General features: G+C 42.0%; 1 protein-coding gene across 5 annotated transcripts in view; it reads left to right on the forward strand.

Annotated features, from left to right (window-relative positions):
- Window positions 1-27,714, forward strand: part of SMARCA2 (SWI/SNF related BAF chromatin remodeling complex subunit ATPase 2) — a gene marked incomplete at its 3' end in the record, with an annotated part of 195,861 nt that overhangs the window by 37,429 nt on the left and 130,718 nt on the right. For all 5 annotated transcript variants that reach the window (XM_082842155.1, XM_082842154.1, XM_082842156.1 and 2 more), the window contains 6 exons: window positions 3,091-3,220; window positions 9,197-9,586; window positions 16,629-16,884; window positions 23,400-23,526; window positions 25,711-25,884; window positions 27,001-27,174. In XM_082842155.1, coding sequence (XP_082698281.1) covers window positions 3,091-3,220; window positions 9,197-9,586; window positions 16,629-16,884; window positions 23,400-23,526; window positions 25,711-25,884; window positions 27,001-27,174 — 1,251 coding nt within the window. The remainder of the gene's footprint in view (window positions 1-3,090; window positions 3,221-9,196; window positions 9,587-16,628; window positions 16,885-23,399; window positions 23,527-25,710; window positions 25,885-27,000; window positions 27,175-27,714) is intronic.

Here is a 27,714-nt window from a genome sequence, read left to right on the forward strand (position 1 = left end):
AAGGAAAATGAATCCTTTCCTAAAGGATTTTTTCAAAAAATGTTCGATTGAAATAAAGTAGTTTTTAGGGAATTGCTAAAAATGCACTTTGCTCTCTGTCTGTGAAGTGGCTTTATTCTGGTTTTGGAAGAGGGCTCTGATTTTGCAGAACCCAGGGCCAGTTGTTTGTTTCTGGACGAAGGTTATAATAATCTTCCATTTATGAGATTCGGGTTGTTGCTGTTGAGATGAGCATAACGGTATGACGTGGGCATTATGCCTTTGCAGGAGATGCAAAGAAGAGAGAATGGCCTTTTGAGAAAGCAAACATGATCCTCTGTGACAATTTGCTCTGAGAGGTAGCGGTAGCCATAGAAAATCTATGGGACCATTGTGTATTACCTGAAGGTTAGGCCTGAAGAGATGTGTAGAGGTTTTACATCTCTTCCGGGTGACATCACAGGTGGACAGGGTGGTGGAGATGCCTCTTGATGTTAAGCAGGCAAGCTGTGGGAGGTACTGGTTTGAAACAGAAAGGTTACCGCAGAAAAGAGCAATTCTTCCCTTTAATTGTGTAGGACTGGAGGTCAGTTTGGGTTTTTTTGTTTTTGTTTTTTTTAATTTGGGGCTGCATTGGGTCTTCGTTGCTGCACACGGGCTTTCTCTAGTTGCGGTGAGCGTGGGCTACTCTTCGTTGCGATGCGCGGGCTTCTCGTTGCGGCGGCTTCTCTTGTTGTGGAGCACAGGCTCTAGGTGCACAGGCTTCAGTAGCTGTGGCACACGGGCTCAGTAGCTGTGGCTCGCGGGCTCTAGGGTGCAGGCTCAGTAGTTGTAGCACACGGGCTTAGTTGCTCCGCGGCATGTGGGATCTTCCCAGACCAGGGCTCGAACTGTGTCCCCTGCATTGGCAGGCAGATTCTTAACCACTGCACCACCAGGGAAGTCCCTGGAGGTCAGTTTTAAGGTAAGGCATTGCAGCCCAGAAGGGAAGATTCATGTTTTGCAAATTTTGTTATCTGATGATTTTCAAATCAGAAAATTAATATATGCTTATTTTGAAAAGTAAAACCATATTGACATAAATAAAAGAAGTGGTTCACCCCCGGTAACAGCTTATTATATATGCTTTTTACACCTTACTTTTCTCCATGTTCAGTAAAAATACCATCTAAGCACAGGTATGCATATTCAGGTATGATTTAAAAAATTTTCCCTTTTACCATAATAGCATCGTATCATCACTGTTAATTACTCTGAAACAACATCTTTTTCATTTAACAACATATCATGGATAGCCCTATAATATCCCCAAGTTCTCTCCCTGCTTTTTTGATTTCTTTTAAACACATTTTTAGCTTGTCAGGTATGCAGAGAAATAAAGTTGCTCGTTTTCCATATCACATTCTTTAGGAGACATATTGAACAGATAGACATATCGAAGTCATTAAATCATCTTGTGTTCATATTAATTTGGGAAGTATATTATAGACCGGATCTGTCACTTGTTAACCTTAGTCCAAGCGGGTTAAATAATTTCAGAAGGGTTTAAGGATGTTTCACCTCCAAAATGAAAGATTTGAAGGAAAATATTTAGCTCACCTCTATTACTATTTAAGCATTTAAAAGTTAAACGTATGCATGAGTGTATTGGGTTAATGTTATGTTTTTGCCCTGGGTTGTTTTTATGTATAAGTGTATCTTCTGATCCCTTCTGTTCCGTTATCTAGCATCTTTGTCACATTTTCTCCTATTCTCTGCCCCCATCAATGCTCTTTTTCGTTTTGTTTTGCTCTCATTCTGCAAGTTTTGCATTTTCTCATCCTGCTTTTCCGCAGCCCGCAGTCCCTCAGATAATTCCCTGGGTGAGGACATGGTGAAGTGCCTGGAGTTCACACCTGCTGACCAGATGCCTTCACTTTCTGAGAATCTTTTTATAGGCAGCTCTATTCCTTGTCTTTCTCCTCCGTCTCCCTCTGAGCTTCAGCTTTTTGCTTTTCAACATTACTGGAAATAAATAAACAAGTGGCCTAAATACATCTGCTGTGTTGCTTTGATTTCCTCTCTATTATTACTATTTAACAGACTCAGAGACACTCTTTATACCAAATTCTTCCCATTTTTCTTCTGAACATCCTCTTTATGGTAAATTTCTCCTCTTTTCAAGTGCATGCTTTTGACTCTGCAGAAATTAACTTTCCTTTCTCCAAAACTGCAAACACTCATACTTTCTTGCTTGAAGTCATTTGGTTTCTATAAACTCCTGGAAATATTCCTTTCAGGCTGTTTTGAAAATTGCTATTCCAGTTTGGGGAGGAATAGACTTTTCCTTTCTCAAACACATGCTCCATTGCCCAATTCTGGATTGGATTAGTGTCAATTCAATGGCTATTTATTGTGTGTCTGTTGTGTACAAGGCCTCAAGTCCTGTTTCCAGCCCCTGTGTTCTTTATTTTTTTCCAAACTCTGCCGTTAACCTTTTTCTGTCTTCCTCCCTCTGTAGTATAGCTTCATCTGTTTCACCCTCTTTCCCGTTCAGTATTTACCCCCATTCACCGCTCTATCCTGTCTGTCCCTCTTTTCCCAACTGCCTTGGAACTTTCTGCTTTCAACTTTTAAACTTTCCGTGGTTCCTTCCCCTCTGATGAAAAAAAGCTACCAAAAAATAGATCATCACAGACGTTTCAAAGAGTCTTCCTTCCTTCATTCAGACTTTGGACTAGCTTCAACCTATGGCAGGTTTCAGGACTTACGTAAGAGGGTATGGAAGAATAGTTTATATTTGTCTACCTTGTGAACACAACTTCATTTTTATTTTGCAGATTTTGACATGACCAAAAACATTTCAACTGTTCAAAGCCTTAACTTTTGACTTCACAGGTAGTTTTGCTGATCCTATTGGTGTAGTCTTTTTTATTTTATTTTTTGTCCCATCTATGAAATCTATGTAAATAGTAATATATGTAGAATAAATGTCAAAATATATGACTATCATATGGGTAATAGATGATTGCGCCACAATTTTGAAGACTTTTTAGGAAGGGGTCTTAAAACACCAGATAGAAATATTATGCCTTAAAGAGACGTCTGACTGATCTTCTGTAAATGTTTCAGCCCATTGATGGTATGCACGACAAGGGGGTTGTGGAAGATATCCACTGTGGATCCATGAAGGGCACCACTATGCGACCTCCTCACCCAGGAATGGGCCCTCCCCAGAGTCCGATGGACCAACACAGCCAAGGTTTGTGTCTGCTACATACCTGATTTTGGCTCTGTACCACAGTCTTTCATCTTTCCTGTTGGTTATTTTAATTATGACTTCCAGAGAACGTGTTTAAGGAGGATGGAGTCCAGCCGGTTTCTTTTCCCTGTAGAAATCTCCCCTTATCCCCACCAACACAACTTTATGGTTGATGTGGGCAATTTTCTTTGCAAAATCCTAGTAGTTTTACTGGCCACCATGTGTCCAAGCACTCTGCAGAGTGCTTTGTGTACTTCATGCAGAATCTTTACCCTGAACTTGTGAGATGAATTATATTACCCCAGTTTTATAGATGGAGAGGCTAAAACTCAGAGAATGTACTTTGTTTTCTTAAGTTTGCACATCCGGTAAGTGACAGGGCCAGAAGGAGACTCCAGGTCTGCCTCCCAGTAACAGCGTAGATGTGAAGGTAAGATGAGCCACCTGTGTCCCTTGAATTGTACACTCCTACTTTGTAAGGTGGCTTTTTCTGGCAGTGGAATAACCTGTCATTGCTGGTGGGTGGCTCTCTTAGTCTCTTAGGGCTGCTGTAACAAATTACCGCAAGCTGGGTAGCTTAAAACAATAGAAATGTATTCTCTCAAAGTTCCGGAGGCCAGAAATCGGAAATCAAGGTATTAGCAGGGCTGTGATCTCTCTGAAGTTTTTAAGGAAGAATCCTTCTTTGCCTCTTTCTAGCTTCTGGTGGTTGCCAGCAATATTTGACATTCCTTGGCTTCTAGATCTGTCATTCCAATCTCCGTCTTGCTCTCCACATGGCATTTTGCCTGTGTGTCTGTGTGTGTGTCCAGAGTTCCCTCTTCCTATAAGGGCACCAGTCATTGGATTAGAGTCTACCCTAATCCAGTGTGACCTCATCTTCACTTGATTACATCTGCAAAGATCCTGTTTCCAAATAAGGTCACATTCACAGGTACCAGGGGTTAGGGTTTCAACATTTCTTTGTAGAGGACACAGTTCAACCCACGATAATGGCCAAATCGATGTATGGTAGATTTCTCTTCTTCTGGGTGCCTTTTCTCCTCATTATTGAAGGCATATTAAAGATGTCTCAGGGGCTTCCCTGGTGGTGCAGTGGTTAAGAATCTGCCTGCCAATGCAGGGGACACGGGTTCGAGCTCTGGTCCTAGAGGATCCCACATGCCGCAGAGCAGATAAGCCCATGCGCCACAACTACTGAGGCCGCGAGCCACGACTAATGAGCCCACACGCCTAGAGCCCATGCTCCGCACCAAGAGAAGCCACTGCAATGAGAAGCCCGCGTACCGCAATGAAGAGTAGCTCCCGCTCGCCACAATTAGACAAAGCCCGCGAGCAGCAAGGGAGACCCAATGCAGCCAAATAAATAAATAGAATAATAAAGATACCTCAAAGTCTTTTGGATGCAATGTAACCTCTTTTCAGAATCATTATATGGACATTTCAGCATGCCAAGGGCATGACTTATCCAGCACTAATTAATGTGCTGATATTCTAATTCAAAGTTTATGCTTTATGTGTTGTTGTATATACTTTTTTGTAATTTAACGTATGTGAGTTTTTTTCTCCATCCATGATCAGACATCCGTCAACCCAAGGGAAGATTTTTGACTGTGAGGGTTTAGAGAAATGTATTTGCTTTTAAATACATACATATATTTATATAAAAGCAAGTCATGGAGGCATAGGAGTGCATCTTTACTAATATTCGGGCAGGTTTTTGAAGATCCTGGACTCTGATCTGAATTTTGATGGCAGGCAGGCGTAAGTTTTGCAAATGACTTGTAAAATCTTGCCCATGTTAGAAAAGCAGGCTGAATCATTGGGACTTCTTGAGGTACAGGAAGAAAAGAATTTGACCCATTCAGTGTTAAGAATGAATTGAGACGACACTTCCAGGTTTATCATTTAAATTCTAAAGGGCCAGGTGTGTTCACAGAGCTAATGTAGATCTCATTGTAATACCTGGGAGGTATAGATGAGTTATATTCAGTGATTCTCGGAGCTAGTGGTGGCTCTGTCTGCTCCCGGCTTTGCAGTACCTCTAGTAGTGGGGCCCTAGGAAGACTCCAAAGGAAAACACTTGACATGCGTGAATTATAAGTGAGCATTTTTACTTTTATGTATCTTAAAATTTCTTTCATAGCTCAGTTCCTTTCTTCAACTTCTAGAACGATGACTTTTTCCTGGAATCTCCAATACTTGGCACAATGTCTGGCACATAATTGGAAATTGAGTAAATTTTGTTCCAGTAGGTAGAGAAGTGAATTTATGTATTCAAAAGTGAACACTTTTAAATAGATCTTAATTTTTATATAATTTCTGTAAGTTATAATTACTTTGGAATGCAGAAGTCTGCATTAAGTTAGATGGAATCAGAACTAGCACGTAATATTTTTCGCTATAATAGTAAAGTGCCTTGTAAGCTGGGGAATTAGTGATTTAAAATATGTCTTTGAATAAAGTAGTATTGGTATAATGCAGTCTTAGTCTATATAATTATCTAAAAAGAATTCAGACTCCATAGTAGCATATATCTTTAAAAACCCCGTCATAGGAAGCCATTTATAAACACACAGGTACAGAGAGGTGTGGTATTGATCGGAAGACTGCCAGCTTTAACTACCTAGCAACCTATTAGGTTATTTTAAGGTATTGGTTGGGAAGCAAAACCATTTCCTTCAATAAATACTGAATTGTGTACCTTATGGTCCCAATGATAACGTTGTTTATTTTTAGTCCATTGGCTAGAAAAAGCCTTTAAAGGCAAATATATAATATTTAATGTTTGTATGTGTGTGTGTGTGTGAAGAGAAAATTCATATAAAATTGGCACTTAAAAATTCAAGTTTATTAAAAGGAGAGAGGTGATTGCCTCTCTCTGAGGCAAGGTGCAACTAGGGAGATAATGGCCCTTGAAGATGAGGGAAGGAAAACTGCCAGTTTTTGACTACTTTTTTTTTAAATGAGCAAATCAAACCAGATTTCAAAAAAAGAGCAGATTCTGCATCAACACAGTCATCCTACAGACAAAGGTATTTCACTCTCAGGCAATTTCTTCACTGTTTTCTCAACTGAAGATAATTATGAAAATATGTTGTATCATTTAGATTCTGATTTTCCTGAAGTTTTATGGAATGCAAGTCATGTCATTAAAAAAAAGAAATCTCTCTTTCTTTAGCTGAAACACTGTCACATTTTTAATGTCATACTGTGATAGAATGATTCTATTAACATCCCCTATAAATTCTAGGCAACAAATTTTCCCACCCCCAGTTTCTTCTTCTTTCCACACTTGAGGGAGAATTTTGTTATATTGATTAATTCTGGAAAATGATTTTTATTCCACTCTTAGTTTCTTAGCAAATGTGAGGTAAAATGAATTACTGTACTTAATGTAACTGTCTCATCTTCGTAACTTTGCCTTGCCAGGAGTTCATAGCTGAAAAGAGCAGATTTGATGAACAGCGTTGCACAGTTGCCTTTAGATTGGATCGTCTGATGTTTTGGTCTGTTGTATTAGGCATCCTGTGACTTCATATGGGTAAACTATAATTGATGATGCCCTCAGGAAGGAGGATGGACTAGAAGGCAGGAGACATGATCCATTTTAACACCTGGTTGTATCCCTTCTACCATGAAAATGTCAGTAACTATAGTAGGAAGTTTTTCCTCCAGTGGTAGATGCAGGGTTGGTCAAAAAGGTGTTAGGAAGGTGCTTTCCTAATGAACAAACTACCATTCTGCACCAGCATTACAAATAGGAGGTGAATGTTAACCTCATTAAGAAGGAAGAATGTTAATGATGAAGTTAAGTGTATGTTATCGATATTCTCTAAATGTTTATTGTTACAAATAACAACATCCTGGGATTTAAATTTCTGCTTGTCTTGCAAGCTGATTTCAGGGGCATTTTCTTGGCTAACTTTTATGACCAACTAGAATCCTAATGGCTGCGTGATTTTTGTGCTCCCTTATAGAGTAGGGATTTGGGGAATGAGTTAGCAGTTTTTCCATTTCTCTTCAGGGCAGGATTACTCTGAATGGAGTTCTACAATTCACCAATTGATAGAACAAAACCTACTCTTGTCTTAGAGGATCAGGCTAAATTTGTTTCCCTCTCCAAATGGCAGTTTGAGGAAAAGTAACTGTATCCTTTATTTTCTCTAGTCTTGTGGATGACGATGATGAGTCCCCAGGCAATGTGGGTCAGATATTCCTGGGCCGCTGTGATTCCACATAGATGCATAGAGCTGTCTTGGCTCAAATGTGACAAGGGTTCACACACACAGCAGGTGCCTAATAAACACCCACGTGATGACCTTTAAAATAAGTGTGATGCAGGTGCATTTATTAAAGGCAAAGCCCTTTAATCTAATGTTTTACTTGTGTCTTAGGACACCTCTGAGTTGATGTATTACACTCAGTTTGAATTGAAGATGACCTTTCGGACTACAGTAGGCCACTCTGTCCTCTCCTTCCCCTTGGATTCCCCTTCAGCAATGCTCGGTCGTGTGTTTTTCTAGGCATTCTCTGTCCGGGCTGTACAGTTCATCTCTTGAAATAAGTTCCTTGAAATTTTTGTGCATGTTGACTTTTCTTTCTTAAGTAAAGTCTTCTTAACTTTCCCATTTAGATCTCTCTTGTAACCGAAGCAGATTACTCTCATTTTTATATTGTATCGTAAATGGTTCTAGAAGATTTTTGAAACTTTCAAGCCTTTAATTTATTTTTATAAAACCAAATTAATATTAGACCATGGAAAGAGCATACGCCTTGGAATCAGACAAACCTTGGTTTGAATCTTGCAGCTACCAAGATCTGATTGTGTGACCTGGGGTAACTCGCTAACTCGCTGAGCTTCCCTTTCCTCATTTTAAAAAATGAGGTGACAGTACATATCTTCTGGGGATGTGGTGAGGACTGTAGAAAACATGTATACTCCACTCACTTCCCTCTAATGCTTCTTACCATTTCTGTGCTCCCACCAGCCTTATGTCCACTGGCCAGTCTACCATCTCACCTTCAGTCTACTTGAGTCCGCCTTACTCACACATGGCAAAGTCCCCGGGGACTAATGATCCCCAGAGTCATAACCAGTGACCAGTGATGGAGTGTAAATACCCCAGCTCCTTCCCTGGGATAATTTGGAGGCAAGTTATGTGCCTTTTATCCCAGAACTTGTGCATGAGATTAATCTTCAGGTACCCACTACAGCAACTGGCTTAATCATGCACCCATTACTGGCTGCCGTCCCTTCCGCGTAGCACCTTTCCACACCCCTGCCAGTGCCCCTGTGCCTTCCAGATAAATCAGCTCCGCTCAATCCTTCCATCAGTCTCTGTTTCCAGGGAGAACTCAGCTAAAATAGTATGTACAGTGCCTTGCTTAGTGCCTACAACATTGGAGGCCCTCAGTCATGGCAAATTATTCATAAAGTGCATTATAATAAACCAAGTAATATCCCCATGAGAGACTCATTCCCCACGGCGACAGAGCAGCCACCTTCAGGTTCTGTTCTCCAGGTCGGGCTGCTTTTAATGTATAATACTTTCCCCTGGTGCCCTTCCTTTAGGTGTACGACAGCCACTACCAGTTTACTTTCTAGGACACATATGGCTGTCCATCACTTGAGATGTGGTTAGTCCCGGTGGAGACAGCGTCGTAACTGAATAGGAAGAAAAGAACATAAAATCTCTCTTTAATAATTGTTATACTTTGAAATGATAATATTTGGGGTATGTCGATTTAAATTATATGTTATTAAAATTACTTTTGCCTGTTTCTTTAAACTATGTATACATTTGATATATATAAGTTTTAAGTTATATAAAAGCCCATAATTATTAAGTTACCTATGCTTTCGATGTCTGTCCATCAGTGCTGTTCTAGAAAATTATCAAAACGTGTGGGAATGCTTCTCCTTCAGGGTCGCGGGGGGCAGCCTGTGACCTCTCCTTTTGTGTTTCATTCTAGGCTACATGTCGCCGCACCCGTCTCCGCTGGGAGCCCCCGAGCACGTCTCCAGCCCTATATTGGGAAGTGGCCCAACCGCACCGCAGATGCCACCAAGCCAGCCAGGGACCCTCATCCCAGGCGACCCGCAGGCGATGAGCCAGCCCAACAGGGGGCCCTCGCCTTTCAGTCCCGTCCAGCTGCATCAGCTGCGAGCTCAGATTTTAGCTTACAAAATGCTGGCCCGGGGCCAGCCCCTCCCGGAAACGCTGCAGCTCGCGGTCCAGGGGAAAAGGACGTTGCCGGGCATGCAGCAGCAGCAGGCGGCGCCTCAGCCGCAGCCGCCACCGCAGCCGCAGCCACCGCCGCCGCCGCAGCAGCAGGCCCTTGTCAACTACAGCAGGCCATCTGGTAGGTTCACAGGCAACCAAATGAATAACGTGATGGTCCACCTCGGACGAGAAGGACTGCTCACTGCACAGAAGTGCTGGGCTGGTGGTAGCAGCCCAGGGCTGACGTAGCCTTCTGTTGCACCTCCCTGGCTCCCTTGTCTTTGCTCCACTTAGTTGGCCACGCTTCTCGGTCTCCTCTGCCTACGTCCTAGAGCAGTGCTTCTTAAACTTTGCAGACTCTGGCACAAGCCGTGGCTATAGGCACAAAGCCCTGTGATTTCGCATTCTCTTTCAAGCGGTGCAAGATTTGTCGGAAGCCCGTCTACACACACCCCAGGTTAGGAACCCCTACACCCCGTGCGTTCTGTTGCCAACACGCACGTCTCGAATCTGCTCTCCTTGAGCTATTTCGTGTCTGTTTATTTATTTATTTATTTACGTCTGTCCCTTTTTGTGAAAAGCATCTGGGGAGGCTTCCAAAGAGGCATACCTGCGGTAAAGGAATTACCAAGTAGAAAATCAGAGACAAAGGGAAGTAGAAATCAAGGTCAGGGAGGTTGGCAATGTGGGTGGGGGGGAGCTACAGGAGCTGCCGCATCTGAGCTTCCAAGGTGACTCGAGTTTCCTGGCAGTCAGGAAAGGAGACAGGGTCAGGTGCCTGATACTCACCACTCGGAAGGAAGTTGCTTACCAGTTTCTCAGTGGACACAGAGTCTTTTCTAGCATGAGAGTATAAAGTAGCTTTCCCAGGTGGGAACTTTTTAAAAAATTATTGTTATTATTATTGTAAGGGGCACTGCATGGTAGAGGCATTGGTAACATTTGTTCATAACAAAGAGAGTAACAGAATCCACATGGCCTATTTCCCATGTGCCCTGGCATCAGATCTGAAGCTATGACATTATATAATGGGTTGAGAGGAGGTAGTCCTTTGTACGACCTTCTGGTGGTCTGGCTTGATCCCACGGATAGAATTCAGAGCTCCAAGGGGCTCTAGGGTGATCGTCCATGAATGTTGTTTTCTCTGGGAAGGTTTTGGTTAGCAACTAGATAAGCACAGAGTTTATGGTGCTATTCTACCACAGTTTTGAATTCCAGAGAATTTGAATCTTAGGGAATTTGAATTCCAGGGTGCTTCCTTGTCATTGACACCCTTTCCTGTGAATGGTTCCCTCTCATTTGGGCAGGCCCTGACAGCTGATCATTGCAACTAGTTTAGGATATCGGTCTTCTTCTTAGGTTTTGGGACTTAGGCGAAGGGAAAGAGTTCAGATTATTATTATTATTTTTATTATTCTACCTTCTGAGTTTGTAAATGTTTCTTTTCTGGTAGAGGAAACTCTTAAGGGTTGCCTACTAGACGGATCAACGCATCTTGTTAATTGTAGATGGAGCCTTAGGAATGGTTTTTTTTAAAGAGCAAGAAAGTATCGCGGCATCTCTAGGTTTCGGTGTGTTCACCACGATGCTCTGGTAGGTGGAGGACCCCATGGGACCAAAAATCAGAGACGGAAAATGTTGTACAGGAAAACCATGCATAAAATGGTAGTTTGAACACTCAAGTGTGTTCAGAGGCTTTAAAACCGTAAAACGTAGCTCTCAGGAATGCAGCCAGAGAGAAGCAAAAATGTATGTGTGTCTATGCATGTGTGTAGCTTGTGCTTACTGAGTGCCTGCTAGCTTACCTTGTACTCCACGCTCAGTAATAAGTACCTTGCACGTGTGGCACATCTCGGGTATGGAGAGTCAGGATTCAATGCCAGCAGTCTGACTGGAGGGCCCATGGCCTTATCCCCTTCCCCATCCTGGCTCCTTCGTGACCAATAGGCTCATGACAAGGGAAAGGCTCTTTCCCAAGCTCTGTGTACCAAGTGTGGGCATTTCACTCCTGTGCAAGGAAAAGGATCTCTGCTCCTTTCTGAGAGCCCTTTTATTCATACTCTAGACACGGTGTCAGCAACATTGGTGACCTTGATATCCTGCATCTCAGTATATGAGGAGCATTAACTAAAGGAGGTCCCAGTAGAGGCTGAATGGTCATAGTCAGATTGTTGGTAGTTTAAGATGGAAGGAGCGAAATCTGCGCCTCCCAAAAGGTAATCGTGAGGGACCATGTCACACAGGCACACTTCCCCGTGCATCGCAGCTTGTCCTGGGGTATCCCCTCATCATGGACCTCAGCGAGGCTTGTTATTTTTAAAAATGACCTACGAGGGCTTCCCTGGTGGCGCAATGGTTGAGAGTCCGCCTGCCGATGCAGGGGACACGGGTTCGTGCCCCGGTCCGGGAAGATCCCACACGCCGCGGAGCGGCTGGGCCCGTGAGCCATGGCCGCTGAGCCTGCGCGTCCGGAGCCTGTGCTCCGCAACGGGAGAGGCCACAACAGGGAGAGGCCCGCGTTACCGCAAAAAAAAAAAAAAACAACAACAACAACAAATGACCTACGCACAATAGGAAAAGTTTCCAGGGTATTGTTCAAGAAGGCAGCAAGCTAAGTGACTTCGTTTGAGAAACCTTCCAGCCAAAGTCAGCGCAGTGAGATCAGATGACGCAGTAAAACTTCAAGGATGGATTTTCAGTTAGCCGGACACTTGTGTATAACAAATACTTCACATCCTGCCCAACACAGTCCTGGGTGCCTTTTCTGGATCATTTCCAGAGAAGAGGGCTCCATTTTTTTTCTGTTTTTTACCCAGTGCGTACATCTTCCCTCGCCAGGATCCTGTCATTAGGGGGAGCTTGTTTTGTTACTCACTGCTCGTGTCTTTTGTATTTCCAGCAGTCATTAGAAATGAAAATATTTGGGCGGATAGTGCCAGAGTGGGCAAAGAGGCTATGGATAAAGGAGGAAAGAGGATACTTTCTTCAAATAGAGCAGACTCATTCCTGCCGCTGGGAGGGGGAGGTTGCATTGCTCATCTTGTCCCCAAATCTCAGATTTCACAGGGAGATGATGACCTTACTTGACAAAGACACATTTTTTTTTTTGCATGGGTATTTCGGACAAGTCCAAGGAAGACACAAAAAAAGGTTTTTTAAGTTAATATTACTTGTATTAATTGTTTATCCCCCTCCTTTTCTTAAATAAAGCAATATAATTGCTTATAAATGCCTCTGCTAATATTTCAGGAAAAAATCAGTTTAAGTATGTCAGCTTCACTGGTGGTAGCTGTGATTCCATTTTTCCCTTGTCCCATTTGCGGGTGTCATTCATGTGTGAAGAAAATCTTTTTGGCTGGGGTGATCTGCCTCAAACCTACTCCAAAGTTATCATTCACCACAGGTGCCACCACCAGAGAATTACAGTTTGACTGGCGGAAGTGTGCACTGAACAAGTAAATAACTCTGGTCCTTGCCTACTATGGGCTTCACTCGAATCAAACCCAGCGTTTTTTCTTTTAATTTTGATTCATTTTTCTTTTTAGAGACTAAAGCAAAGTTCAAAATAGGAACTGAAAAGTTTTGGGTTTTTTTGCGGTGGGTAGGGAAGCCTTCATGGTAGAAAGTGAGAGATTTATTGGTGATTTTTTTCAGTGCTTGTGCTTCTCCTGCTTCCCTCTCTCCTTGTTTTAGTTATCTAAAATTTCTTCGTATGCTTCATTTAAGCATCATTATTACATTTATTTTTTTCAGCCTCTGGAAACCACTTAAATCCTTGTCTAATGCACAGACGGTTATTTGCATAAACATCCTTCTGTGCAGAGGGTAAAGTGGGAACTCTGTACAGAAATTCTGTACATGTGAGACTTAGGTAATTTAATAAGTTTGTTTACCTGTTTCTTAAATTCAGGCATCTAATAAAGATCCCTCCCCCCCAACACTTAGCTGCAGTGGGACACCCCTCAGGAGAGTCAGGGCGTATACCTACCTTGACTTCTAAAGTGAGGACCGACGGGAAAACAGACACATTTTGTACCTCTGACAATTCAGCCTAAGTTGTTTATATTGGCGAGGGAATAGGAGATAAGCTAAAGAATGTAATTTGTCCTCCATCTGAAGATATCAGGGCGTGAGTCCTTATCGTTTTGCAGACCATGAGTGTCTGTTGTCGAGATGCTTTCTGTTGATACAGAGAAAATCCATTCAGGCAACTCAGCTGCCTGAAGGACAGGCAGAACACCTCATGGTTAGGTAGTTGTGTTCTGGGCATGTCTAATTGCAGCAAGTTGCAGTCAGTCCCCTAGCCTCTGTAAAGAGAAGTTTCTATAATCTGTTGGAGGGAGGATAAAATAGACCCAGGCAGTAAATGAACTTGCAGTTTTTAGTTAGAAAGGAGTTTGCTTGTGACTGATGGGGGATTAGCAGGAAGCACATGGCAAGCCGACTTATCTGAGTGTTTGTGCTGAGTTGTATTAAACTGTGGAAACATTTTGAAGTTTGCTCTAGAAGAGTGCACTTCCAAATTTGCCGGCTAATACAGTACCAAATTTCCTTGAAAGCCTTTCTTTTGCTGTGGAGCTTTTCTGAAAAGCTGAGTGATTAAACTAGGCTTCTTTACCTTGGTGTCCTTGGTGGCAGTAAATATGACCAGAGCTGAGGGTTGGGCGCATAGCCACATTGTCTCATTGAATCCTCACTAGCACCCTGTGAGGTGAGTACTGTACTGTTATCCCCATCCTACTGACGAGGAGACTGAAGCACCAGGGGCTAAGTAACTTGCTGAGGCTCACACAGCCCGTAGGTGAAACTTATCAGTTATTTTGGAAAGACACAAGGTGCACCTTGTATCTTTTGGAGTTGTAGTCCTTTTGGAATTGGAGATTTGAATATCCAAGTCCACGTTTGGGTCTCTCTGGCTTCTCAATTTTAAGGGTCCTTCAACCACATAAGGATGTCTCTGTATTAATGGATTAAAGAAGCCTAGCTGTGTGTATGCATCAGATCTAGTGCACAGTCATGGGCTGAAAATGGCTAGATGTGGAACCGGGGATATCAGACATGCTCTGGATACGTCCCTTTGATCGTATGGTTTTAAAAACAATGACTTGAATATACCTCGAGGAGTTGGCACACACTTCTGCATAAGTATTACAAGCCATAATGCTAAAGAAGAAAACGCCCAGAGTAAGTGAAATGTGTACACTATTGCACTGGTATGGCTTCTATTGATGACTTATTTAAACTTTGAAAGGAGGAAAAACACGTTGAGAACTGAATTTAGGGTAATCAGTATGATATTAATCTTATCAGTAAGACCCGGATTTTCTTTTTATTAAAGGGTTTCAGTGTATTAAATCTATTATTTGGTGTGCTCATACAGATTCTTCCAATATTTTTAACTACCAGTTTCTTGAGCTTATTAGGGAAATTCATAGAATCACAGAGAATTAAAGTAATTGTTAGAAATCTCTATCTCCTCTCTTTTGGCTCAAGCAACCCAGATAAAAAATATCTATCCTGTTTTAAAGGCCTCGAGGGAAAATATAATAAAAAATGTCCCTCCATATCTCATTCCAGTGCTTAACAACCTTAAGATTTAATGTTCAGAAATTGGTTTCTTACATATGGATGAAAGAAACTAAATCTGAAATATTACGAAAAGCTATGCATTATGTAAAAGACCTCCCATTCAGAAAAAGAATCAGAATGTACTTAGCTGAAAAGAATCTCTTTATTTTAATAATATATCTACAGTGCCTAAAACAAAAAAAACAGAAATGCATTTTTCCCTCCAGAACTTTTCATCAATGTTAGAACAAGGGCTACAGATTACCTCAAGAAGTCTTAACTAGCCCTAGGTCTTTGGGAAAGTTTTACCTAATTTCAGAAGGAAGTGAACAAAAGACCAACAACACTACACACATACATGCTCACAGACACATATACTCACACTCACACACACTGTAGTTTCCTAAGCACTTTCTTCTAACTCTTCCAATTCCTCCTGTCAGAATGTTTGCTATCCTTGCATTGTCATTTAAGCCGACTTCTAACTGGTGTTTGCTGGAAATTGAATAAATGTGTCTACTTTTTCATAATGTATGTCTTTGTATGGTTAATTATTAAGTCGCTCTGAAGTATAGAGATGATTAGTTTTGTTACCATTTAATGATTTTAATATTTCTCTGGAAAGATATAGAAAACACTTGGAAGAATGCCCATGAGAGGTTTTAACATCTGCTTACTGAGTTTTTTTTTTTTTTAATTTACTAACCCCTCTGGTAGCATCACTAATTTTATTTATAACTTTGAAGTAAGTAAAAATTCACCTAAGAGGAGAGATGGAACACTTATTTTAGGTCCAGACCTAGCAATCAATTTAAACTCCTAAAGTTTAATGTGGGAAATTGCTTTAAATTAACTTAAGTGCATTTTGATAAGCTTAATGATTGCGTATCCCTTTATTCTGATAACATGAGAAAAATGCTCTCTTGAATCTTAATATTTGCTAAGTTTTCTTAGGTGGAATGAGCAGATTCTTTTTTCCCCCTGCACTGAATGTTTTCAGAAATATTTTCTAATACGTAGTAAAAAATTAAAGTTCCCTAGATGCACTGATGAAGCCTGAAATACAATTTATAGGTCATTTAAGGAAAATGCGTGCCCCTTTTAGTTCACGTCAGAGGACTGGCGAGCTGCTGCCTATACTTGTAAAGCATGGGTTCTAACAGCAGGGCTCTTCCACGCTGGGATGAAGGGGGCTTGTGGTGTAGTTTGCGAAACGTGATTTTGGGACCACACCCAAATTGCATCCGACTAGTGGGTGATTCCCTTGCTTTTTCAGAACCCTGAACGCACCTGGAATTATTTTTAAAATCCCGTTGTAGACCTACACTAAAAGCTGGCTGTCCATTCCTTAATCAGTTTATTACCTAAGAGTCATTTCTGGGCCATTTCCCTTTGGGATAGATGCCAGCTTCTTTTATTTTTTTCTTTTTTCTTTCTTTATCCCCTTTCCTTTCCCCTCCCGCCTTCCTCATCCTCCTCCCTTCCCTGCTGTTTTCTTCTCGTGAGACCTTTACTTGTCCCCATCGCCGGGCTCGCAGGGGGCAGCGGGCAGGCCGGGTATGGGCACGGGGTGCCTTTCCTCCCGAGCTGCCCATGTCGCTCTTGTCCCGCAGGCCCGGGGCCGGAGCTGAGCGGCCCGAGCCCCCCACAGAAGCTGCCGGTGCCCGCGCCCAGCGGCCGGCCCTCGCCTGCGCCCCCTGCAGCAGCGCCGCCGCCCGCGGCCGCCGTGCCCGGGCCCTCGGTGCCACAGCCGACCCCGGGGCAGCCCTCGCCCATCCTGCAGCTGCAGCAGAAGCAGAGCCGGATCAGCCCCGTCCAGAAACCGCAGGGCCTGGACCCCGTGGAGATTCTGCAGGAGCGGGAGTACAGGTAATGCACCTGCCCCGGGGGTAAAGACGCTGTATTCCGGCAGGTACCACCCAGCCTAGGGGGGTCCGGTGTCTGCTGGTGGTGTGGTCATTCTTTTCCGTGGGACCAGGGAAAGGCCTAAGGGAAATTGCAGAGGCCAAGACTCAGGCCTGAGAATGATTTTAGAACAAAGTCTCAAGAGAAGAGTTTCTTTGCCACTGGGATGGGGGTGAGGACCCTCTTCTGGGGGTTCTAGGTTCCCAGGACTGTGCTTTTCACTCATTCAGTCAGAAAACTTTTATGCACCCCTATGACATGCCAAGATCAAAAGTCCAGCCCGGAGTTCCTAAAGATCCAGGAAGGCCGTCAGCCCACACTTAGATGATGCACTTTCCTTCTGGTTCGTCAGTTTGTCCTTGAATGGTGACTGTAAGCGGCTCAGATGTTGAGTGTTCTGTTGGCCTAGCCTTCAGGTTAATGACACATCTAGTGATACTAAAGCGGTACTTCAGTAGCATGATATAATGTCTTCTTTGATTGAGTTCATGCATTTGTTGGTCTGTGGCTTGGTCTAGCTTTTGGGCTAGGCCCTATGTAAGTGTCTTCACATGGGGTCCTTATTTAAACCCTTACTCCAAAAACTTCATTTTCACCTGATTTGGCACATTTATCTAAATCAGGGATTGGCAAACCTTTTCTGTAAAGGGCCCTAGAGTTTCTGTCGTAACTACTTAGCTCTGCCCTGATGGTGTGAAAGCAGCTGTGTTGGCTGTGTTCCAGTAAAACTTGATTTATGAGAACAGGCTACGGGCAGGGTTTGGCTGGCAGGCTGTAGTTAGCAGATCCTTGATGTACATGGTTAATGTCAACCAAAAAGAGAGTCCAGTAAGTACTGAGTCAAGATAAGATGAAACGAAGATCACGGTTTTGGGAGTTAGCCAGAAAGCATGCTCTGCCACTAACTAGCTGTGTTGCCTTCCTCAAGTTACATCGTTTTTCTGTGACTCAGTTTCCTCCTATGTTAAAAGAGGGTATTATAGTATCTTTTGTAGGGAGAAGATAAAATGATACAAGGACTGTCAATACATATTAGCTATTATTATTATTTCCCAAGTATGATTTAAGTTAAAAGACAATTCGGGTTTAAAAATTATAGGGGATGTTAGTAAATAATGTCTAGGAGCCCTTATTTAAAAACACTACCTTACTCTTTATTGGAAAACACGTGACTTATCTGTTATATTAAAATACTAAGTTACCAGCTTTAAGAGTTATTTTGAAAGAAATCACAGTAACTTGCCATTAAATGTGTGTACCTTTTTGGATGAAGAGTATAACTTTATTTTCACCGCTATTACTAATCCTCAATTAAGAGCTTTTATGTTTCTGTTTTCAGCTTTTCACGTATCCCTAGAGAGCTAGATACCCATCATCAATTGATATTTCAGTGTTAATAGGCAGATTCTGTTGGGTGAATAATCGCAGTGTGGTATAAAAGTCAAATATTAGCACTGTGTACTCATTTGGGGCAGAAAAACTGTATTCATATGCAGTCCTTTCTTTATGTTGCTATTGAATAAAAAAGTCAAAAGTCTTTTTTTTTTAAGACAGTAAATGAGATAGAGGGGTATCGTTTGGTTACTCTGAAATTCTGACTTCCTAAGAGCTAACGTTATTTTCCCACCTTGAGGGTACAGAGCTACCAGTCCCTTTGTTAAATCACATGAACTACCCTCGTAACACAGACACTATACCTAGAAATACATCCAGATTTTTTTCCCCCTTACTCATCCTATGTTGTGTGTGTGTGTGTGTGTGTGTGTGTGTGTGTGTGTGTGTGTGTGTGTGTGTACACGCTTACTGACTCCTAAACCTTCTTTTTTCATCTTTACCAGAATTGTATTTGCAGGCCTTTCTTGTAATGAGCTCATTTTAGCACTTTTTTTGAAAATGATCTTAAGGGATGGTCTCCCAAAGTATTCAGTATTAATCGGTACTATTTAGCCTATTCCAGTGTGTGGAAAGCTTTTGTCCTCCACACCTGTGTCAATTAAAAAAAAAAGTATCTATCAGTATCTTTTAAATTGTAAGCATTGCAGAAGGTGGTGGAATGGCTCTTTTTCATATTATTATTATTACTTGATAAATGTCTCCTCTTTTGTTAAGCCGCCTGGCTTTTGAAGTGATTGATTTGGCAAGCCTGGGTTCAAAAAGCTGGTGGGTCTTTTGGCCTGAAGTCTCCCGTGGCCATCTTGAGAAGAAGCTAAGGTTTACACTGGCAGGGTTTTGTAGGGGCATCTTTTGTCTTCTTCAGTTATAGAGCAGTAGCTGGCTTCTGCCTCTATGAAGACAAATTGTCCAGCTGCAGAGATTAGTTATATTTATCCCTTAAAAAGGGTTAGATTAAGTCCCTTAGGCACTTGTAAAAGACAGCTAAAAAACTCGTTTCCTTCTGCCCCTCTTTGAGAGAACGGCTTACTACCCTTTAGCACTGATAGGAAGAGTCCAGTCTATCTTTGTCTCCTGATTGAGAATTTGAGCAAGGTCTTTAAAAAAGTCTCTTTTATAATTTCATAAACTTGGTTTGAGCAGAAATCACCTGTCAGAAATTCTTTAACAGATGTTCGTTTCTTTTGACTGTTGTAATATCACTTACCTCGCCTATGAAAATTGAAAGGAAATTGTCAGAATCTTAATTTTTTTTACTTTTAAGTCACTTGGCCGCTTTTCCTTGTTCCTCATAAAATCAGAATTTTGACAGATTGATCTTTTTTCAGTAATAGCATAAATAAGTTTCTGCATATGAACACTTTGCCTCAGATCTATACAAGCTCTTCAGTTAAAAACATTTTGTTCTCATTTAAATTGGATCCTTTCTTTTAGACCAACCTTGTCTCATGATGGAACTGTACTGCTTTTCTCTGTAGTAAGTGTCAGTGACTTTTTTTTTTTTTTTTTTTTTTTGGTGTTTTGGCATGCTTTTTTGGCCCTGTCAATGTGCCTAACTTCAGTTCTTCCATCTAGGATTAGAGGGTTGGTCAGAAGTGCTCCACGAATTATCATGTTAGCATGTAAATTACACAGATGCTTGTGTGAGAAAGAAATATATTTCACATTGAAAGGAGTTTATATCAGAAGAGCATCTTTGAATTATGTGAGCGCTCTTTGGTATCAAGTCAGAATTTAGTATGAAAGCAGTAGTATAGCCTCCTTGCCTCAGGAAGCCAGCATAGTCCCTTACCGTGTTTTTTGTCCTGCCCTGGTCTCCATTACAACCCTGAGAATTCCTTCTTAGAAATCACCAAGAGCTGCTTCCTCAGCAGAGTTGCCAAAAGTCAGTCTCCCTCTCTCTCTTTTTTAAAAGGTGTCACTCAGCTCCTGGAAGGAACAAAATGTACCAGTGTCATTTTCTGTTCAAATCACTCTCCTACAGGAATCATAAACTTCTCCTCTGGACCTGAACAAATATCTGTCGCCTTTAATGGAACTCTTTTTCTTGTCAGAACAGTAAGCCCTCTTGATTTACTGTTCAATCTGTATGAAAAACCTGAGCGACCTAATTCTGCTTCAATTTTCTGTACCCATGAGGACCCTAAATGAGTCTCCCGCAGTTATGCAGTATTACATCTGTTGTTGTTTCGGGAAGTTTGGAATCCTGAATCTATCTCCTTATCGGGCTACCTGCTGAATCCCACTGATGGGAAGATGAAATTGTCTGGAGAGGCGCATTATTTAAAACGAAGATTTCTATTAACCACCACACACACGCAGATAAAATTCTCTACGTAAAAAGAAGCCCCTCCTGTACCTTTGCTACTCCCCACACAAACACACACCGTGTGCTGAATCGAATGCGTACAATTTTACTTTGGAATCTACCCTTCCTCTTCTCCTATAGTTTGCACGTTTGCACTTCTAACTTCTTGCCTCCCTTTCATAAAAGAAAGATTCTTTTGTGCTGGGGAATCTGAAATTCACTGACAAATTACTAGGCCCTTTGGGGAAGCAGTCATTTCAGGAAGAAGTGCACCCCTCCTAACCCCTCACCCCCTCCCATGCCCAAGTCAGCCAAGGCTCCATCTACCCCACTCCACACCTCCCCACCTCCCTACTTCTCCTCTCCGCTCTCCAACTCCCCCCTCTCCCGGTTCAGTGTGATTTAGTCTCTACATGGTCAGCCCGGTTGTCCTAAGATTATTTATTTAGGCCTAGTTCCATAGTCGTTTAGATGATTAAGGAAAAAGCAGCCATTCTTCTAATGTAGCACCTGACCCACTTTGTCAAACAGAGTAAAACACAATACCAAGGGATAGTTTGAAAACATTCTGCGATAGTCAAATGAAAAGGGTCTGCAATAAATCTAGAACCAAGGAAGCAGAATAACCATATCTCACCCTGCTGTAGTATCTAAATTTCCTTTAGTATGGCCTTAACGCTGCACAAGTAAAATTATCTTGGTTTAGTTTTTTTCCCTTTGAATTATGTATTTGAGAAGAATCTGCAATCGATTTTTCTCTTAATATCCTAATTGTTAAGCTCCATCACCTGTTGCTCTATTGGGGAATTTTTGGTTATGTGCGTATTTAAGAAATTGAATTGGCTAAAGAAGGTAAAGGTTTGTTTCATACAAAGAAAAATTTTAAACTGTGATGAGAATCCCATGAGTATCAATAGTAAAAGGAATGTGGAAGAAAGTTGGGAGAGTCTGAACAATTTGATCAAGAGAATAAATTGATGAAAGTTTATTGTTGTTGCTTGAACTAACACATTTTTAGTCTGTTGCATGGTTAAACCATTTAAAAGTACTATTGTTTGTGTTAGTATGCATAGTTGAAATAACACACAATAACAATAATATTAGTAATAACACATTATGATGATAAATCATTTAGTAAACCAGAATTAATAACACGTATATACCAAATAAAAGAGGAATCTATCAGAATATTATTGTCAATGAAGTCAATGAAAAATGATGCATTACCCTTACTATCAGTGTTAAAGTTTTGAAAAAGATGATATTTTATTTCTCTACCAAAGCAAACAACTCTTAAGTTTTTAAAAACGCCCTCATTTTGATATTTGGGCTGTATGAACTATTAAGATATTTTGCAACATCTAAGTCACAGAAGGTTTTACTTTTTTATATCAACAGACAGCATCATAAAGGTTGAAAAAAGCATAATATTAATTTTTAACAGAATCTTTAATTATCAATTTTTATAGTTGAGTTCCAAGGGAGTTTGCAGTTAGGAAGTATATTTTAATTATCTGCAGTATCGTTGCAGTGGTGTTTGTGTCAGGCCAGTGAGGGTTCCAGCCTCGGCTCTCTCCTTTACTGGCTCTGTGAAGTCCACATGTTTCTTAATATCTCTGATCTTCAGTTTTCTCTTCAATAAAATGGCACATTTACCTTGTAGAGGTGTATGTGTATGGTGTGTGTGTGTGTGTGTGTGTGTGTGTGTGTGTGTGAGAGAGAGAGAGAGAGAGAGAGAGAGAGAGAGAGAGAGAGAGAGAGAGAGACAGAATTGTGCTTTAAATGCACCTAACTTAGTGGAGTTACTATTAGTTTAGTTTAACTTACTACCTTTTACTGTTCTTTCTTTGTCGAAATCTATTCCAAGACAGTTTTGCCCCAAATGTGGGGGGAGGTCATTCTAAAAATAGATTTAGATGGCATGTAATTATTTGTAAGAATAGGATCCAGGTGAACCCTAAAACCAGTTTCTATGACTAACAGTAATAGTATCCCAAATGAATAAAATAGTAAGTCTTTTATTTTCTATTCTGCCTGTATTGTGAGGAAGTACCTATAGTTCTATTTTTTGATGATGTCCAGAATGAGACTCCCCGGCAGTCCTTTTCTGCAAACTCTTAGTTTTTAAAAACTGTTTACTATTTACTGCTGCTCCAAACCTGATTTTTAAAAATGCCTAATTTGCCTTTTCTTTTCTCAAGCAAGCACTGCTCGCAGAGGAAATGGTTGTGGCCGGTAGCGCGCTCTCCCTCTCTGAATGTTTTGGGTTGACTGGTTTCTGTGACCTCAGCACCTAACACTGCTCTTGTTCACTCAGCTTTACTAGCTGTCATTGTCAGCACCTTGGCAAGGAGGGCAAATGGCCCCGTTGCCTTAGGACAAAACTAGAAGTTAGAAAGAGAACTCTGTCGTCTCAGCTCTGCACTCTGGCTGGCCAGGCGTTCGGGAGCAAGTCATATTTTCCTGTCTCATTTTCTCTCTCTCTTTGGAGGGAGCCATGGGGCTTGACTTTCCTCCTAGATGTATTCTGAGCCTTCCTTCCTGGCTGTTAGAGAGAGGTTGTGAAGAAGGCCAAAGTGTTAAGTAATATAGCACCCGTCTGCATTAATGCTAAGGTAGCTTTTCTCTGTTTAACATCAGATAATCTAGTTGGGTATCAGAAATCGGCCGTCAGTATCTGGAAGGTGAACTTAAACCTAAGGTTGTTGTCTATCATTTAAGACCAGACTGTAATGTGTATTTCCACCTTCCCCCTCCCCCATTTTATTATCTCCGTTAGACTTCAGGCTCGCATAGCCCATAGGATACAGGAACTGGAAAATCTCCCTGGCTCTTTGCCACCAGATTTACGAACCAAAGCAACCGTGGAACTGAAAGCACTTCGGTTACTCAATTTCCAGCGTCAGGTAATACCTTTTCCCCAGCACATCTGAGGTGCAGGAAATAAATATAATTGTTCCAGAGTGTGATCTGTGTGTTTCCTTAAGTCGTTCAATATTGGTATAAAGATATAAACTTAGTAAAAGACTGTATCTTTTCGACCAGCAGCACAGAACTAAAAGTAATGAAGACTAACTGCTTATTATTCTGTTTTTCTCTTCTGTACATCAGAGACATTTTTTTCTTCCATATTATGGTTTCCAAAGTCAGAGTTACGGCATTTTGTTACTGTAGATGAAACCTTGAGAACAGATGGGATAGCTTATGTTTGCCTTTATGGTTTCAAAGAAAAACAGGAAGGTGATAGATCAGAGCTTCTTTGTAAAGAGAAATGTAAAATCCTAGCCGTGACTATGAAAATCATTGTAACAAATACGAAAGCCACTCAACTAAATAGCTCATTGTTTGTAGAAATACATAAAACTGGTTTGTAACTGTTGATTATTCATCAACACCTACTTTTGGAGCATTTCATCACATCAGACCCCCATATTTGACTTATCAGTGAATTTGTATCTATTGTTCTTGCTATGTTCTTAGTAGTCACTGATTAAGAAAGGCTAGCATAGGGACTTCCCTGGTGGCGCAGTGGTTGAGAGTCCGCCTGCCGCTGCAGGGGGCGCGGGTTCGTGCCCCGGTCCAGGAGGATCCCACATGCCCCGGAGCGGCTGGACCCGTGAGCCATGGCCGCTGAGCCTGCGCGTCCAGAGCCTGTGCTCCGCAACGGGAGAGGCCACAGCAGTGAGAGGCCCGCGTACCGAAAAAAATGAAAGGCTAGCATAGTGCCCTATTTTATAATTGCTAAATCAGTAGGAGACTAGTGGAATGAAGTAGAGCTGATTTTCACTTTGGCGAGTTTGCCTTCTCACCCCAAAGCTTCAGGTCCCCTGGTCATCACACAGCGGCCTTTAGCCAAAGGGGAAAAGGAATGCTTCCTCGCCAGTCAGACGGGCTTGTTTGGTGAAGGTCTCGGGGCGTGCAAAATGAATAATTAATGACTGACAGTAGTTTGGAAGTACTGAATTACATGACGTGGTCTGTTGGAGGATGTGAGTAAAATCACAAGGCCATCCCTCTTGCTATTGTCATATGAACTTGGAAATACGTTTTGCCTTGTTGGTTATGGTATCACAAGAGGGGCATCATGGTGGCTGGCGGCTACTTGACCATAGGTTTGTGAGAGTAGATTAGAGCTTAACTTAAAAACAAAAAAAGAAAAGAAAAAAAAGAAAAAACTTTCTGCATTCCATTTGCTTCTTTCTTACAGGTAACTTCATAAAATGCCTTGATAAGCTGTTTAATAAAATTTTGTTAAATGAGTATTTTCAGGAATAACATTAGATTCAAATTAGCTTCACTATGCTGGATTCTGATTGGTTTCTGGTTTTTGCTTCATATTATTGAAAAATCTGTTATCTGTGAAGTTTTCCAATGAAATTAGCTGTAATGGATGCTGATTTCAGATTCAGTCGAATTGCTATTTCAGTGCATGTTTCCACCCCCCACCTTTTACCACCACGTAACATACAATATGAAAGAAATACTATATTTCTGATCTAAAAGAAGTGCATAATACAGTAAAAAAAAAAATTAAGTATCTTGCAAAGAATATCATTGTTAGGACCGGGTGGAAGCCCAAACTAGTATTTCCCGTCTTTTACATGAGATGATGAATTAGCACTGTTTGCATATCTGCAGCTACTTCACATGAGCAGGAAGTAACTCTTCTATTCTTTTTGGCCCAGCGTTGTTCACGTTAATCTTTAAGCACAAAGAGAAAGTTAGCATGACACTTACAATGAAGTAAAAAAATGTAAAAAGCTTATTAACTAATTAATATCATTAGGATAATTAAATAGAGTGAATCAATTTATTTAAAAGCCAAGACATCCTCTACTTACTGATTTATTTTCTTTACTGTTAACAGTGCCGTACTTGCTCCCTCTCTGAAGTTTTTGGAAAGAAAACTTAGAGCATCTTTGAAAATACCATATACATTCAGCATGGTGTAGTCCCTTTGTTTCCTAAAAGGCCAACTCTGATGGAGAAACTCAGGGAGTCACCATTCGGCTCCACTAAATGGAGGGCAGGGGACGACGGGGGTCTGGCCTCTGTCTGGGGAGGTGTTCTAACTGCTCCCCTCTTGACAGCTGAGACAGGAGGTAGTGGCCTGCATGCGACGGGACACGACCCTGGAGACGGCCCTCAACTCCAAAGCATACAAACGGAGCAAGCGCCAGACCCTGAGGGAAGCCCGCATGACGGAGAAGCTGGAGAAGCAGCAGAAGATCGAGCAGGAGAGGAAGCGTCGGCAGAAGCACCAGGTACTTGGGCCTGGGCTCTGGGCGCCCCGCCGTTGACAGAGATGCTAACCAAGAAACTGGGTGGAGTCAGAACCACTGAAAAATGGACAACTGCGGGCAGTGGGGACGTCACAGAAAGGATCCTGGGAGCTTACGTAGTCCAACCACACCATTTCATAGATGAGGAAACCTAGGCCCAGCCAGAGTGGTAGGTGACCTCCGCAAGGACATGCAAACGGTCAGTACAGGATAAGGGGGTGGGGGGGACCCTGCTCTCTGAATTCCAATCACGTGTCAAATTCATAACCCCATGGGACGCTGCTGACGGGGTAGGCACAGGCGGGTTTCCTAGAACAAAGTCCTGGGGAAGAGGGAACTTGGAAAGAAGAGGGCAAACCGTTATTTTTATCACAGATATAAATATAGTATCCGGGGCTTTTCAAGGGCCCAGTTGAAGGTTTCACAGGGGCAGATATTTTAAAACATTCCTTTCTAGGGATTTGGAAATATTTTGATGTAGGATCTGATCTCGTGTTGTAATCCTGTGAATTTTACTTGTTTTTCTGTGCTTAATTTAGTGCCTTGATTAAGTTTTGTTTTGAAAAGTGTTGGACTTAAGTGTCAATAAGGTTTTAAGTTTCCCCTTCTTTATTTAAAAAGTGGATACAAAAGATGTATGGCAATTTTAGCTTCCTATAAAACTTCTTCTGAGGGACAATTCTAAGGTATTTAAGCGAGAGCAGAAGAAACACTACTTCTGTAACACGCTTCTCACTGGAAACACCCGTCTCCCTGAGGTTTATCTGGGAGTGATTTGCTTTAAATTTTATCATCACTGTTTTGCAGGTCTCTCTCAACCTTTGATCTTTCCATTTTCACGTGGCCACACCCTCAAGGCCGGGGAGGCTTCTCTTCCGCAGGCTGGCCCCAAAACGAACTTTGAGACGTCATCTTTCCCACCACTACATAGCCCACACCTCAGCTATGGAGACACACCAGGGCACCTGTCCCAAAATAGGTTCTAGTCCCCCATGGGTGTTCCATACACAGAGTTTCCCTGTACTATGATGAAACCTCAAACGACATTGGGAACTGAATTTTAAGCCTTCTCTCTTCTCCCCGCTTTGGATCCCTTAGGAATACCTGAACAGTATTTTGCAGCATGCAAAAGATTTTAAGGAGTACCATCGGTCTGTGGCTGGGAAGATCCAGAAGCTTTCCAAAGCAGTGGCCACTTGGCACGCCAACACTGAAAGGGAGCAGAAGAAGGAGACCGAGCGGATCGAAAAGGAGAGAATGCGGAGGTTGATGGTAAGGGGCCTGCCTACAGGAACCCAGGAAAATGCTCCCCTCACAGCCATCTGCACTGAGAATGTTAAACGTGCTGTAGTAGAAGGAGAGAGTAAAAGCTGCTTATCAAATATACTAATCCATTCCTTTGAACGTCACAGGGGGATGGAGTAAAAATATCTTCCCTTTCCTAGACAGTGCAGTGCCACAAATCTAGGGCTACCACTGATGAGTATAGGGTTTCCATGTCCTAGGGTGGCACTGTTATTCAGATGATAGCTCTTTTTTTTTTTTTTTTTGCGCTACGCGGGCCTCTCACTGTTGTGGCCTCTCCCGTTGTGGACGCGCAGGCTCAGCGGCCATGGCTCACGGGCCCAGCCGCTCCACGGCATGTGGGATCTTCCCGGACCGGGGCACGAACCCGTGTCCCCTGCATCGGCAGGCGGACTCTCAACCACTGCGCCACCAGGAAAGCCCCAGATGATAGCTTTTTACATAAAGGCAGGTACCATATTTTGCAGGAGTTTTGATCACCAGACCTGGAAGGATGGAAACGGCAGT

Source organism: Leucopleurus acutus, assembly GCF_964270905.1.
Source record: "Leucopleurus acutus genome assembly, chromosome: 7".
In the NCBI taxonomy this organism is placed as follows: Eukaryota; Metazoa; Chordata; class Mammalia; order Artiodactyla; family Delphinidae; genus Leucopleurus; species Leucopleurus acutus.